The 16,633-nt window shown below is 38.5% G+C and overlaps 1 protein-coding gene across 1 annotated transcript; it reads right to left on the reverse strand.

Moving 5' to 3' along the window:
* Positions 1-4,184: 4,184 nt before the first annotated feature.
* LOC129727679 (zinc finger protein 623-like) lies at positions 4,185-6,739 on the reverse strand. Its single transcript, XM_055685726.1, has 3 exons — positions 6,433-6,739; positions 6,249-6,367; positions 4,185-6,065 (listed from the first exon to the last, which is right to left on the reverse strand). The coding sequence occupies exons 1-3, from the start codon at positions 6,568-6,570 to the stop codon at positions 4,325-4,327; spliced, it is 1,998 nt and encodes a 665-aa protein (XP_055541701.1). The 5' UTR covers positions 6,571-6,739; the 3' UTR covers positions 4,185-4,324.
* Positions 6,740-16,633: the final 9,894 nt, after the last annotated feature.

A 16,633-nucleotide genomic window follows, 5' to 3' on the forward strand; every position in this document is an offset into this window, starting at 1 on the left:
TCAGTTCAACATATCGGTTATGTGAATTGCGAGCGTAAAGGATCAACGACTAGCAAAGCAAAGCCTTGGTGCTACATTCCGATTCGGAACTCGACTTTCTGTCTGTTATACACAAACTTCACAGCCTACTGTTCAGTGTACAGAACAATTGCGGGGCTAGCTCTACGATCCTACTATCACTAAAAGTCTTTCTCGAGCCGAGACTCGAACCTACGACGACTGGCTTGTGAGACCAGCATCGTACCTCGAGACCAACTGTGAGGTGGGGATCAACAACTAGGTGATATCAATTTCGTCTACTCCACCGGCATCTTGTACTGCATGGTATACCAAGCGCTGTGCTACAAGGCTTTCCTTTTCCTAATTCACGACCAGGCACTCCAACGTGGCATTGCCATGCAATAGAATCGAAATCTTCTTGATAATCACGGTCAATTCAAGAAGGTTCTTGCCTGAGCAGGTTATCAGATCTCTCCAAAAAGTATCAAGGCGCTTCTCGCTACGGCGTAAGAAGTCAGCAATGTCTTTATCGAATGCATAAGGTTTGTATTGTACTCGAAAAAAAAGCACCATTTTTATCCGTGTGCATTTTTTTTGTTCGTAGGAAAAAATTGATGAAAAGCTGGGCATAACTGGTTTGGAGTGTATTATTTACATGTGCAAAATTTCATAACAATCGGTTAAATGGTTATTGAGATGTCATTGAAACAAGAAAATAATCGTCGTTATGGAAAATCAGAAATCCGAGTTGCTTCTATGTATTGATGCGAAAATAAAATTTCCCGGAGTTTTAACATATTTCAACTTAAAAGGCAACAATGGCGCCATTTTGAATTTTTGAGAAACTGGAAATTTTTGAGGTTTTTTCGACGCCATTTTGTTTAAAGACCAAATATCAAAATTCTAAGAGTTTGTTCACATATTAGCATCTTTTTACCAATCTTTTGAAAAAAAAACATTTTAAATCGGACAAAAACTGAGCTCAAAACGGTGATTCTACGAAACCGGTTTCGGCATAGTTTTAGTATATTTCACAAAGCAAAATAATATCGATTATTTCTGAGTATTAATGGTAATTCGCTAATAACTTAAAGTGGTAGTCAAATTATATCTTATTTTGAGTGAAAAAGTCTCAGAAATCGAATGGTAGGTGTCTGATTAACGTAAAATGTCAGCAAAATGTCGATTTTGCCTCAATTCCCCTACAATACAAAAATAGGTTTATCTGCTAACATTTTACGTAGATCAGACAGCTGAGTGAACAACGGGTACCATCAATAGTGAAATTTATCGCACTGAATGCCTCCAGACGCGTCTGTTGCCCTCCTGCGGTACCACGGAGGCGAGACATTATTTTGGCCGGTCCTTTCATCACGCGTGAGCGTTGGATTGATTAAGAGAAAATAACGTATTTTGTGTACTAAAAACCGCCAACCAAATTCACCAGAGATTCGTCCGGTGGAAAGATTTTGGGCCATAACGAAGGCCAAAGTTCGAAAATCATCCAAGGTGATTAAGAACAAGTTTGAGTTGAAGAAAGAATGGATAAAAGTGACTGAAAAGGTCGGCTTCACTGTTGCGCAAAATGTGATGAGGGGTTTTAAGGAAAACGTGCGGGCTTTTTAGCGATAAGAGGGAAATTGAATTAAGTAATTATGCCGAAACACAATTCATTAGTTCATTCCCTGAAAGTTTCAAGACAATTCGACTTAAAATAAACTTTTGGCGGATACTTGTGTGGTGTGTTTTTTTTTCGAGTACAGGTCTTACTCAACAGTTGTGCTTGTGAGTATTCTTGGCGTTATTTAGTGGAATTCCCGGTTTTTCCCGGTTCCAAACATTTCCCGGTTTTTTCCCGGTTCTTCCGGTTTTTTCCGGTTGGGTGGCCACCCTGATGGTGTATTCACCAGCTAGACTACTGGGAAGGTAATTTTCTTTTAGACCAATGCCCGATTAACTGAATTTGCAAAGCTTGTGTCAAATAAACAGAACAGCACAAGCCACCTCGATTATAATTCTGAATAAAAAGAAGAAGTATCATTTGGCAAGAAACTGCGAGTTTTCAATTTTAACGGTAGCTACAATGTGCCGTGTCAAATAAATTAAAGATTAAGAAAAAAACGGTAGCTACTGAAGTTTTAAAGGAGCTCGTAACCTCAAATTAACAGAGTCCGCTTTGACAAGCGATTGGTCATGAGTTCAAGTCTTAATAGAATCAAAAGACCGTTCGATGTTAGAGGGACATTACACATTCTCCCTACGTTGACCCTTCACGTAAAATTTAAAAAAAAATACAACGATTGTTACACTTCCTTTCTTTCTTACATAACCGACCGTAAGTACATAGCCGGCGCCGTTGTCGATATTATACAAAGCGGAAGCTGCTGAATTGTTATACACTGAAGGTGGTAAATTATTCCCAAATGATCCATCTTACGGTGGTTCTTTCTGTAACTTCACTAGCTCAGATCCATCACGGAGGAGCAACGAAATGTCCGGTCGTTGCTAAAGCTCTCAAGCTCAACGGCAGCTACTTAAACTCTTGAAGCGGCATAAGATTTTAAACTGACCTTGATAACAGTGTTTTAAACGGGCATTTTTCGATATCACAATCGAAGAAGCAACATGAAACAAATATTTTGGTCATATTGCAGAAAATTGAAAATCTTGATATTTTTTCCGCATGTTTGTCTTATACATGCGGAGGCCCCTATTACAGAAAACGAGGCAAGCAACTCGTCTCGCCCGCAGTCACTGACGAGGCGAGCAAAATGTTGTATTAGAGAACGCGAGTAAAACTTGGCTGGTGACAGCTGCATGACAAACAAGTTGCTCGTCCAAAATCCAGCCGACTCGCCATCTGCAATACCCAAAATTGGTCAGACGAGTAACTCACCGCTCGCCTCGTCTTCTGTAATAGGGACCAAAATATCAAAATTTCCTGCAATATGACCAATATGTTTTTGTTTCTTCTCGATTTTGATATCAAAAAACCATAAAAATGCCCTTTTTGAACTGTTTTTTCATAATTGTTTATTTTTATTTTAGTTTAACAGTGCTTCAGTTTTTTCACAGTAGGTAAGTACTAGTTTTGTGAACCTCTATAACTCTGTATATTTTCACCGATGTAAAATGTTTAAAAAAAATATAAGGATCTAGAGCTGATTTAGTTCGCTTTTTGTTTGTATATCACTAATTGTGACTAAATTAATTATCTACAGATAAATCGTTTAACTCAAACCTTTGTAAGGGTATGTGGCGGGACCATCATCATTCTCCAGAACTGTAGTTCAACTATTTACAACAATGCCAAATGTATTTCAAACGGCTTTTTTCGAAAAAGCAGTCATGATCTTAAATGATGATCCAACATCATAGAATGATACATTAATCAAAACCAAGTAAATTTGTTGCTAAATCAGCAGTAGTGTGAAAATATTCTTTAGACGTACCTGTTGCTTATGAAATTGATCAACGTCTTGAGTTCAAAATACCAATGTCTTAAAAAACATTAAAATTTTGTCCGATGACTCGATACTTTCCCATTGGTTCGTTGGATATAGACTCATGGAAATTTCAGTGGAATAAATTAGAGCTCTGGATAGAAAAATAAAAACTAAGCAGAACTGTCAATAAGAATTATAAAAGGTTTTAAATTAAATATAGTACAAAAAACAGGTCAACAAGCTACTTAAAATTTATACAACATAACGATATCCATTCAAAAACAAATTTACACCATAAAATTAATTGAAAATTTGACTCAAAATCGTTGCTAATTGATCTTAACTTTGTTTACCATCACCCACTTTTGACATATGATGATATTGAAAATTTGAAATTTATTGTATAACAAGAAAAAAATTTATTGTATCAAAAGAAAAAAACAATTGTAGGAAATTTTTGAAATATTCGCTATTCTTTTTATTTTAGGGTGCGCGTGCATGCTCGAACAATTCTTAACTTCAATTTTCAATAAATCAGTACTTTGAATTGAAATTGAATTGAATTTACCGCATACTTGCTTCGAAAGTATCATCGCTGATCTTCCGAAAAACAATTTAAATGAATTAGATTTACTAGAATGCATTTTTTATTACTTCTGAAAACTGAGAATCACCTTCATAATTAGAGTGGATTTGCATACTATACCATGGATTATTTCTCATATTTTGAAGCAACAATTTAAACAAAAAAACATTTTAGTTGAAGTTTATTTTCGAAAGCTAAAAAAAAATACCAATAGAACAAAATTTTTATTTCGGTATGCTATTTACTAAGCGCACTATTACAGCTAAATACTGCATTACGCGTTTCATTCACTTTATTCCGCCTTTGGATGCATTCGCTGCCTGTGCTTAATCAGAGTACTGGAATCAATGAATCTCTGGCCACAGGGTACACATTCGTATGGTTTCTCACCGGTATGGATACGTCTATGTATGACAAGAGTGGTGTTCCTCTTAAACTGCTTATGACAAAATTCGCACTCGAAGTTCTTCTCATCCGAATGCACCAGAGCGTGGCGATCAAGGCTATGCTTATGGATAAATGTTTTCAGGCAAATGTCGCACTGGTAAGCTGGTGCGTTCAAATGTTTAGTCTCATGATCCTTGAGAGTTAACTTCTTCTCAAACTTTTGACCACAATGAGAACACACATAGAGATTCTTATTCTCCCTGTGAGTGTTGTACTGGTGCTTACGCAATTTCGGCTCAGTAGAAAACTTTTTACCGCACTGATCGCAATGGAAAAGTTCCAACGTCAGCTGGTGAATTTCTGAAAGATGTTTCAATAACATATGATCCAGACGAAATTGTTTATTGCAAATTTTGCAAACATTTTCTGAAGGATCTTTTTTGCTCATAGGATGTAAAGGCTTGTTGGATTTCTTATGAAAAGCGCGATGACGTGTGCACTTTTCGAATGTAGTGAATTTCTTCGGGCAAATGTTGCACGAAAACAATGGTATATTGAAATCTTCGTGCTCCTTTTCAATGTGTCTTGCCAAGCTGCTGTTGCTGTCCAGCTTCTTGCTGCAAACTTGACAAGTTAGTGGAGGACGAATTTTCAGTTCCCTATCGTCATCAACATCTTCATCGATGGGTGCATCTGGATCAGGCTTGAATTTCCGTTTTTTAACTAGTACTTGCTGTGTACTATTTCTACCGCAACGTTTGTTCTTAAGATGACGTGACAAATTACAAGCATGTAAGAAAGCTTTACCACACGTATTACAAACATTCTTCTTTCGCCCGGTGCTTTTTGGCCCTGAACCGTGAGCTTGCCTTAGATGCACTTTAAGATGACTTTGGAGTTCAAAACTTTCATCGCAAACGTTGCATTTGAAGTCTTTACATACAAGATTGTGGTTAGCTAAATACTGCTCAGAACAGTAACGTCGTGGACAATAAAGGCAAACAAACTCATACACGTGCGAGATGTAATGCTTATTGACATCTTCTAACGTGTCAAAGTATCCCAGGCATTTGTCGCAATGGAAAGGAAGCATGTCAGCATGAGCTTCATTCAAGTGCTGTACTACTTCTGTAGGACAATCAAACCTATCTAAGCAAATATAACAACAAGGAATGGTTTTGTCATAATATCCAGCATCTTCTTGTATAAAAGTGTCTTTAAAGGCTTCATCTTTTGCATCGAAATTATCTTTGCCAGCATCACCCTTTAAAGGTTCGTCCGTCAAATATTCTTCTTGCATACGATTGTCATCTATCATGGGTACTTCCTCGTACACGTATTCTTCCTCTACAGTTTCGTCAACGGTGTCGTGATGGTCCTCGTCGGCAGGAATGCTATCGCTAACAGACTCGCCGTCTTCCCCTTCCTGCTTGATGATATCGTCCGGCACGGTTCCAGCTTCACTTTTGATGAAAAATTCGGTACCCTCATCCTGGACATACTCTATTTCGGTGTTTTCAATTACCATTCCATCAATTATGTAGGCTGCCGTTATTTTTTGAGGCTGCGGAAGGTTTTTTTCTAGCTTTGGTCTTCCTTTTTTGGGTGTTGGAATTGGTTCTGGATAGTGAATTCGTTTATATTGCCTAATCGAAAATAGAAAACGTTTTTACAAGTGTTAAGAAACCCGAAATATGCGAATCGATTTTTTAACGGATATGCAAATCAATAAAATGAAGACTCATGTTAACAGACAACTTAAAATTTTGCTTGCATAAAAATCAAAAGTAATATAAAACCCTTAATCCTGCCCTGTAAACATTACTTACGTCCACATAACATCAAAAATCTTGTTACTACCGTCGAACTCATTTCGAATATTTTCAATTAACCGCACCTTTACCACACAATTTGAACATGCGTTTTGAAACGGTCCGCAAGCTGTTAGCTGGAAAGTGAATAGAAAAATGTTCCATTATCACGAAAAATGTACCAAAACCGTTCGCAAGTCACCTGAATTTTCAGCAAACCTTCGATGACATTCTTTAACTCCTCCTGGCTCAATGCGTCTACCATTGGACTGATTTCCTGATCGTTAGCCAAACACAGCCGACAAGTGTGATCGGTTAATTCTATTCCCTGCGCTGCCATTTCTAGAGGCAGTTCTTGACACAGTTACCACACGACAATAAAATCACTTTTCTGCTCGTTTTACAAGAAAAACTACGAAAAAATTCAGCGCTTGGCTCAGAATGATGCTCAAAATGGAAACGCGATGCGAAGAAAAGATTTGACGTCTATGTTAGCTGCTTACCTCCCGTAAAATCAGGGATGCCAGATGATTTCACATAATTTTATGGCTAACTGCTGAATCATAAAAATCAAAATCAGCAACTTTGCTAAACTGTTAATATGGGCTCATAACTTTAGTTCGATCAAACAACCTTCTCATTTATTATGTCCTATTAATAACATCCTAAAATCAACTTGGTTCAAAATAAATTACCTTTGTGTTTATCCCATACACTGGCAACTCTGCACAAAACGCCAACGACCGTCGTCAAAACCTGAGTCAAAACGTACAGCCAACAGAGACGCTTTATTCGCGACAAGTATTTTTTTCTTCAACGATTCGAATCTGGAAAACATGAAATAGAAGAATAGTAAGTCACAAAACTCGATACATCGCCTATAAGCATATTTACACATGAACGACAAGCCAACATAAACATAACCAACACAACTCAAATAACCGTTGCTATAAAATTAGGCCAACCCCCTCACGAACGATGATATTTTTGAGCAGTGCTGCCAAGTATATAGATTTTTCTGTATTATACAGATTTTTTGACCACGATACAGATATAGATTTGTACTGAATTTCAGCAGTCGAATTTTTTGACAAATTTTTTGCCTCACAAAAATTTCATCCGAACATCAGTTTCCAGTTTTTCGAATCCAGCTTTCCACGAGTGGTAATGGCGGACAATGCACGCAGCCCATTTTGACGTTTTCTGTAGGTCGGGTAGTTTTCAATCGCAGTAACGGAGTGAAAAACATAAAATTTTTGCAACGTAGCATAGCAACTTTAATAAACAGTTTTGTTCATTATGATCCGTGCATGCGCACGACGAAATCCAAATAACAAAACGCCCATTGTTTGTTGAAGTTGCTACGCTACGTTACGATGTTGTTATATTTTCTACTTCGTTACTGGGATTGAAAATTACCTGACCTAGAGAAAACGTCAAAAAGGGCTGCGTGCACTGTCCGCAATTACCGCTCGTGGAATACTGGATGCGTTTCCCACATAGCCGCCCAACTAGCCGATTCGCATAAGACACTCCACGGATGATGTTTCACTGCTTGTACATTTGTTATTGTTGTTTTACAAGTTGCAAAACCAAATTACAGCCGAACACAAAATCTTTTAAAGTCGGAAAATAAAATCTAAAGTAATATTTTATTGTTTAAAGGATTGCTACTTGGATTGTCCCTGCAATTAAACTAAACCTTGACGTGGTGCATGGGCTTATAGACAAATCAGTGAATGAACAGCGATCACATTCACTTCTGAAAGTGGGTAAAATATATATGTATATATATGTAAATGTATATATATATGTATATATATATGTATATATATGTATATATATGTATATATATGTATATGTATATATATATATATGTGTGTATATATATATATATATATATATATATATATATATATATATATATATATATATATATATATATATATATATATATATATATATATATATATATATATATATACGTTACACCACGACCGACCGGCCTAGGCGCAACCGGAGCCGAGACGTCAGCAAAAACCCAGCTGAGGCCCGTAGCAACAAGCGGAGGAACCAAACCAGCAACGAAACCATAAATTGACAATCGATGACGACTGCAGGATTCGATCGAACCACGCGGACAAAGGCTGCATCAGAATCGAACCACCGGAGGAACGACGAGTCAGCGGATTTAGTTTATTTAAGCTTTCTAGATTTAATTTTCAATTCAGTCTTGTGTGTAATTCAGTAGTGATCGGACATTAAAGTGTTAATCGTAGTAATAAAGTTTTTTTTTGTTCCCGCGATAAATCACGGCATAATTGGCGCAGTCGCAAGGCCAAGTGGTTAGACAAAGTGAACAGTGTTAACAGAGTGAATATCTAGTATCACAGTCACCGAGTTCTACAAAGAGGAACAGCCCACGTCTATGGCAGACAACTGATACACCCAGCAAGAACAACCCCTGAGTGAACATCAAGGACTTGCGGATATCAGAGGACCGATCCCGCCATTTGGAAACCTACCCCATCCATCCGTCACTTCACACCAAGACTCCAGGAGATGAAAGCAGTAATCTTCCTGTAAGTAACCACAATCATTTTTCTAAGATTAACACAAACAAAACCATACTAATTCAGAGGTGCGAGCCCCCACCAGCGGTAAGCGGACACCTGAAATATCACAAAGTGAAAAAACAAAACTAATAACTAACCGTGAAAGTGCAGTGTAAGTGAATACTGACAACAAATCTATACGCAATACAAAGCAAACGAAGTTAATTTATTATAATGGCCGAGCGCGACTTAATGATCTCACCAGATCTCGCAGCCCCAGAACTTTATAAAGAAGAGCCACAACCAGCTCCTCAACCAGCCCCACAACCGGCAATCACAATTGAGGGTTTACTTCAGCACATAAGAAGTTTAACCCAGAACCAAAATGAGTTGATTGAACAACTCAGAAATTTAAAAGAGAAGGCGGATGATCCTTATATGCAATTCAGGACTCCAGACCCAATCAAAAATCTAACAACATTTAGTGGAAATAAAAAAGAGACCCATGCATGGCTGGAAGACGCGGAAAATACTCTCGAACTTTTTAGAAGATACCGAGATGAACCAGTGTATAGCCAATTAGTCAGGGCAGTGAAAAATAAAATTACGGGCGAAGCCAAAGAGATTTTGATCGCTGCTGGCAACCCGAACAGCTGGCTAGAAATTAAAGAGGTGATTTTGAATTCCTACGGGGATAGACGTGACCTTACGTCACACATCCAATCATTATTCTACATAACACAAGGGAAAAAGACAATTCCTGAGTATTATAATAAAATCAAAACCATCGACACCGCTATCAAATCGACAGCAGCGACGATGGAAGATTATCAGAATGCAACTAAGGCAATAAACAATTTAGTAAGCTTGATGACGCTTACTAGATTCATAGATGGCCTCACAGACGAATTGTCTATGCATGTGAGGAGCTATAGACCAAAAACATTGGAAGAAGCCTACGCTATAACAACGCAATACGCGAATGCCGCGTACAGGCAAAAATTTAACAAACATTCCAGTTCAACCTCTAACAATTCATTCAATTCAAAACCGTTTTCAAATTCCAACAACGGTAATCAGACGAATACAAAACCCAACTACACGAACAACAACAACAACAGCAACAACAAGCACGGTAACACGTTCAACGCGAAACCGAACGGATCAGGGAAATTTAAAACCCCTAGAGGTCCACCGGTGGACGACGACGTTTCAATGAAAACCGCAAAGTCCCGTACGGAGGAGGAATTCTCCTCACACTAACCTTTTTCTGCTCTTTTGCAATTTATATCATCAACAGAAGAACCAAATCTAAGGAAGATACCATCCTGAAAATCCATAAGCATGCTGAAACCACCACGGAGCCTAAAGGAACCATTGGAAAAGGAGAACCCGCAACCTTACCGAGGCTCGTCCTTTTCGAAAAATCGTCCGAGGACGGACGACAATCTAAGGGGGGAGACGTTACACCACGACCGACCGGCCTAGGCGCAACCGGAGCCGAGACGTCAGCAAAAACCCAGCTGAGGCCCGTAGCAACAAGCGGAGGAACCAAACCAGCAACGAAACCATAAATTGACAATCGATGACGACTGCAGGATTCGATCGAACCACGCGGACAAAGGCTGCATCAGAATCGAACCACCGGAGGAACGACGAGTCAGCGGATTTAGTTTATTTAAGCTTTCTAGATTTAATTTTCAATTCAGTCTTGTGTGTAATTCAGTAGTGATCGGACATTAAAGTGTTAATCGTAGTAATAAAGTTTTTTTTTGTTCCCGCGATAAATCACGGCATAATTTATATATATATATATATATATATATATATATATATATATATATATATATATATATATATATATATATATATATATATATATATATATATATATATATATATATATATATATATATATATATATATATATATATATATATATATATATACATGTATGCGTGTGTGGTGTATGTGTATGTATGTGTATATGTATATATGTAAGTATATGTATGTGTATATGTATGCATAAATGTTCTAAAATTTCAAGTGGGTTAGCGGGAAACAATTACAAAAACAACAAAGTGCAATTCGTTTTATGACAGCCATTTTGTGCTGTCAAATCTACAATATTAAACAATTCTAATGTAATAATAACTCAAACGCTCGAACATTTGCTTGGCTAAACGCTAATAGTAAGCGAACCATACTCCAACCATATCTCCCGCATAATCAATAACCATAAACGATGATAATCCATATGGTTTAACGATACCCTATACAGTTGGGACTATAACCCGAAATAGTTGTTAGGAACGTTTTATGGTTATTGATTTTGCGGGCTCCTCTCTCTTGCTGTTTCTCTTACATGCATATACAACTACACTGCCTACACTGATAACTCAATGTAATTGTGTATATGCGTGAATGCAAATGCCTGTGAATATATGCTAATGAAGACATGTATCTGTATGGATGTGTTTATGAATCTGTGCATATATGTGTAAAAATGCATGTATGTGCGTGCGTGTATATGCATGCATGTGTGTACATGCGTGTGTACTATGCGTGTGTGTTGGTATGCGTGTTTGCGCATATATGTATATATATGTCGATTCACGTATGTGTATATATGCTTTGATGTGCATATATGTATGTATGTGTGTATGTATGTCCATATGTATATGTATGTGTATGGGTGTATGTGTATGGGTGTATGTATGTGTATGTGCACACATGTCTGTTTGTATGTTTCCGCGCATGTGCGCGGATGTATGTGCATACGTGTGTATGTGTATGTATATATGTATGTGCATGTGTGTGCATATATGTTTGTATGTGTGTATATACAGTCGAATTTCGCTCGTTGCACTAAACCTGTAGCCCGACTAGTGAAAAACTTTCAGTCGTTGGGCTGAGCTGTCAAAGTTGCAAATCGATCAAGGAGCACACCGATTGTTTCTTGTTGTTAGAGCTACTACTGGAAACGCAAAACGTTTCATAAAATTGTTTTAGTTGATTGACAAACCGTGAAATTTCAAAACCATTATTAAATTCTCTCCTACTTTCTCTGGATTTTCTTCATTGTTTTCCATATTCATATAGATTCGTTCGATGCCATACAAGAGTTCAAAATTTGCAAAGCAATACGGAAAGTGCAGCATAGGGCCAAATTCAAAATTTGTTAGGCTTAAGCCCCACATCACACCTTTCAAGCCAGAAAGTGCTCAACAATAACGTGTTCTCAAATCCTTATAAAATAAATATAACTTTACGTTGCATTATTACGCCAAAAAACTTATATTGTTTCTCAAACAAATGGGTTAAATATTGTCTGTATAAAATTTCTACTCAGCAACATTTTTTTTATTTAAATAAATTCTACTTTCTGCGTTAAAAATGCATCCACAAACCTCCAAACGAAAATCAACGTTGTCAGAAATGATGTTTGGCTTCGATTTAGTTGGGCTATAGCCCAACGAGCGGGAGCCCAATTAAAACGTAGCCCAACTAAACATAGCCCAACGAGCGAAATTCGACTGTATGTGTATAATATGTGATTCATGCGCGGTAACACTCGAGATATTCAGCAGAAAAGTAGCTTTTATATCGACATACATAAGGGCACAGACAAACACCAATAAAAATGAATTTGGGTATCTATCTCGATTTATTCTCTCCCTTCCTGCGAACATGAGCAACAAAATCATCATAGCTGGTGATATGAATGCTCACATTGGGAAAAAGGACTTAACCGAAGAAGACAAACAGTATATCGGTTCCAATCTTTTCCACGATTACTCGAACCTTAATGGCCTGGATCTCAGAGCATTCCTAGCCAGTCATCGCATGAGAAACTACCTAACGTTCAGCAACTCACCCTCTGTCAACCAGGCATGGTCAAACGGAAAGTCAATTTCGCAGCTGGATCACATCCTTATGAAAACAATGAAATTTTTTAAAATTCCAAGAATAAGAGCATATTACTCATCATATCTCACTAGTGACCACAAAATGATTGAATGCATACTGAAACACAATACTGAGATTGAGGAAGGTAAGATAGTCCACACTACTTCGCAAACCTCACATAGCTGCTTCGCTAGAGTTTTTTTTTTTTGAGGGGGGGAGGAATTCAAGATCTCTTTGTCATGGGGAGCAGCTATGGAGGGTTTCGACGCGATGAAAACGACATCATTAGAAGAATCCTCCCAGTCTTATTTCTAATGGAATCTCGTAGGTGCTCAGGGGTTCTGGCAGGAAACAAACAGGAAAGCGAACAGAAGGACTAACCAAAACGAACCAAAAAGGATGCGGTTGGACTTGGATAAATTGAAGGACGAAGAAGTGAGAACAAAATACCAGCAGAAGGTTGACTGGCTATTGGAAAGACAAAGCGCCAACAGAACTGACTCCCCCGAAATCCTATGGGACAACTTGGAAACAACTATAAAAGAAGCCGCTACATCAGTACTACAAGCCACGAGATCCCCCCCTACTCCTCGAAGAAATGAAGCGAAGAAGAATGCATTCATAGCCAATCAAAACTGGTTGGCGGACAGACATAATCCTGCCCTGAGGAAGAACGCTAGGGAAGCGCAGAAAAGGAAGGCTGAAGCATACCAAATGCATTTCTCAGAGAAAGTGGAGACATTTCTTGAGAACATCAAAAACGAGAACACTCTGTCAAGAATGACAAAAACGTTTCGCTTTATCAAATCACACAAGAGACAGGTTGAAAGCAAAACACGAAACTACATCAGTATCCAAAAATGGCAACAAAAACTTCAAGAGTTCAATGCGATTCAGAGTGAAATAACTACCCTCTTACCGGAAGACGATGGCAGGACCAGAACCATCTTGGGATGAACTAAACGCCTTCATGTGGCAAATACGAAATAACAGTGCCCCCGGAGTAGACAGCATTAGCAACGAACTGCTGAAATATGGCTCAGGAAAACTGCAGAAAGAAATCCTGGACGTTTTGAAAACCACCTTCAACTCCAATGAGATCCCTGCAAAGTGGACTACTACGGTGCAAATCCCTATCCCAAAAACCCCGACTGCCAAAACAACCGACGACATAACACTGCATAACACTGCATAACACTGTGCCCAACAATTTATAAAATCTATGCCAAAATGTTGCTGAATAGATTGAGAAACCAAATGAACCCGATCCCAAGCTATCAGATGGCCTTCCAATCGAAGAGAAGTGCAGCGGACCAAATCTTCGTAGTAAGAAGGATTCTCGACGAACGGTGGCCGAAAGGCTGCCAAACGATCGTGGTCTCGATAGACATCAGACAAGCCTTCGATAGGCTCGACACGACTAAAGCGGCGGCCATCCTGCAAGACATGGGAATTGCCCAGGCTCTCATAAATAGGATTATCAAAGCATGCCTGTTCGAATCGACTTCCATACAGTGGTATGGACAACGCACAACCACAATTAACAAGACGAGAGGAATAAAGCAGGGTTGCCCCCTGAGTCCTGAATTATTCATAATAATGCTGCACCACGTGTTGCTGTCACTCCAGGAATTTTGGCCCGAACTACGCATGAATCAGGACTCTGAATCACTCTTCAGAGACCCCTTTAACACTAACAATGAAGAACCTGATTCTACGCGAAAATTTGGCAAATATGAATTGACAGTAGTCACCATGCTCAAATACCTCCCCAAGCAGCACTTGCAACATGTTTTCAAATGAGACTACTCAATATTTGTTGTTTTAAAACTTTTTTAACGGTGCAAGAAACCTTTTCGGTTACTCTAAAATATAAAAGAACTGAGCAACATTTTGTTATTTACGTGTATCATTCTCGTAACTGTAAACCAGAAATTGCTCAATAGGTTTCTGCAATCTACCAACTGCATATTTCATGATGTTTTTAAATAACGATAATGTCACATGATGTTGCATATTGTTGTTTCACAAACGTTTTCTTCTAAGGAAAGCAAACTAGTGATGAAAATGTATAGCAACATCTCGTCGAACCATATATTTGCTAAAATTACTGTGTGGTAAAACAGCCATCTCTAATATAAACGAATGATAAATGATTATTGTTGGAAATATGGTTTTGTTATTCCATATTCCGCATGATTAACACTGCATATCCACTGAGCAAGGTTTGCTGAACTATCGTTTTCCAAAACATCGTTTATAATTTGGCGAGTTTGAATCATAAATTTTTTTTTTACAACACTTTATAAAAGGCGAGTGAATAATTACGAAATAAAAACATTTTTTGCACGGTAAATTTTGAATCGCAGGTAGAATTACAAACCTATCAGAAGCGTAAGTAGAGAAAAAGTTCGATATATTTGAGGTTTTTTATAATGTATGTAGTTATATTAAACTTCGCGACACCATCACCGAAGAGTAATGACAGTAAAGGTAAACAAACTTAACTTTATTTCTCCTCTCTTTTCTTCCTATACTGCAGCGACTATCGATGCAGATGATGGTTCACATAGTTGCATATAGGCTCCACCTCCTGCGCTTTTTCGGTTATTCACAAGTTGAATAAAAGTAACGGATGCGATTTATTACAATCTTTGAATGCTGCATTGAGAGTTGCAGTTGCTTCATTGCAACAATGCGTGCTGCTTGGGTCGGGCTTCACATCACGAGTAGCTTGTCAAGACGCATTACCATTGCTGAGCGCATTCAAAAGGCCTATAAAGCCTTCTTCCATCTCTGCGCTTTCATTAAGGAGCATAGAATGGAATGGAATACGGTGGAATCCCTCTACCACTACCTAATCACGCCAATGGTCACATACGGAATGGAAGTGTCCACGATTCTCAAGCAAAACAGGAACTCCCTCCGTAGAATGGAGAACGAAATGTTGCTAACCCTCAAGGAACTAAGTAAAAGAGAAAAACTACCAACCCATGACTCACAAAATACGGAAGCACCAAGGGAAACAACGAACACTGAGCCCAACCCAGAAATTGCAGAAGATAACAGGGATCCGGACTCGAACCCAAATCTGGCACCGAATTGGCTTGACAATCGGACGATAAACAACAAAATCCGCATCGCAAGATTAAGGTTCTTCGGCCACATCCTAAGAAGCGACGGGGATAGCGTACTCAAGAGAGCACTGGAGTTCAAAGTGCCCATCGCGAAGAAAAAGGGAAGGCCGGCGTACTCATGGAGAAACTGCATAAGGCAGGATATTGAACGAAGCCAAATCCCGATAGAAACGTGGCATGATGCTAGCCCGGACCGAGCAAGGTTCAAAGATCTCACTAGCTCCCTCTATGAAACCATGCTAAAGTCGGAGTACGAAATGAGTGAGGACTCCGAAGGAGAGGACAGTTCCGATTGCTCCCTTCTCCCGTTGGACTTTGCCGGCTTCTCAGACGAGGAAGAAATTTTTGAAGGGACAACAGATAATTAAGCGAACATAAAAATCAGATTCTAACCTCTCTCTCCCTCGCAACAACAATAAGGAAAACTAAAAACCAATAATAAAAAACCGACGAAACGACAAACCAACGAACCGAAACCAAGTAAGAAATCGCCACCGATAAAATACAATGACACCTATACAAAATGACTTCAACTTTGCATTGTTAATCTCTTTTATGCTTCTCAAGCAAACCATGACAACCTCAGTATGCCAAGCTGCCGCTCTTAACGACGTCATAAGAGCTCTCACATGACGAAGGGAACAGCCGACGTGACTATCCGAAAAAATGATGAACATCAGAACGGAAAATCGACAAACCTACATACCGACAAACCTGTATACCGACAAACCTATACACCGACAAACCAATAAACCGACAAGCCATTAAAATGACATCAAGTAAGAATCTCCCACAAATAAAA

The sequence above is a fragment of the Wyeomyia smithii genome, chromosome 3, assembly GCF_029784165.1.
Source record: "Wyeomyia smithii strain HCP4-BCI-WySm-NY-G18 chromosome 3, ASM2978416v1, whole genome shotgun sequence".
Lineage (NCBI taxonomy): Eukaryota > Metazoa > Arthropoda > Insecta > Diptera > Culicidae > Wyeomyia > Wyeomyia smithii.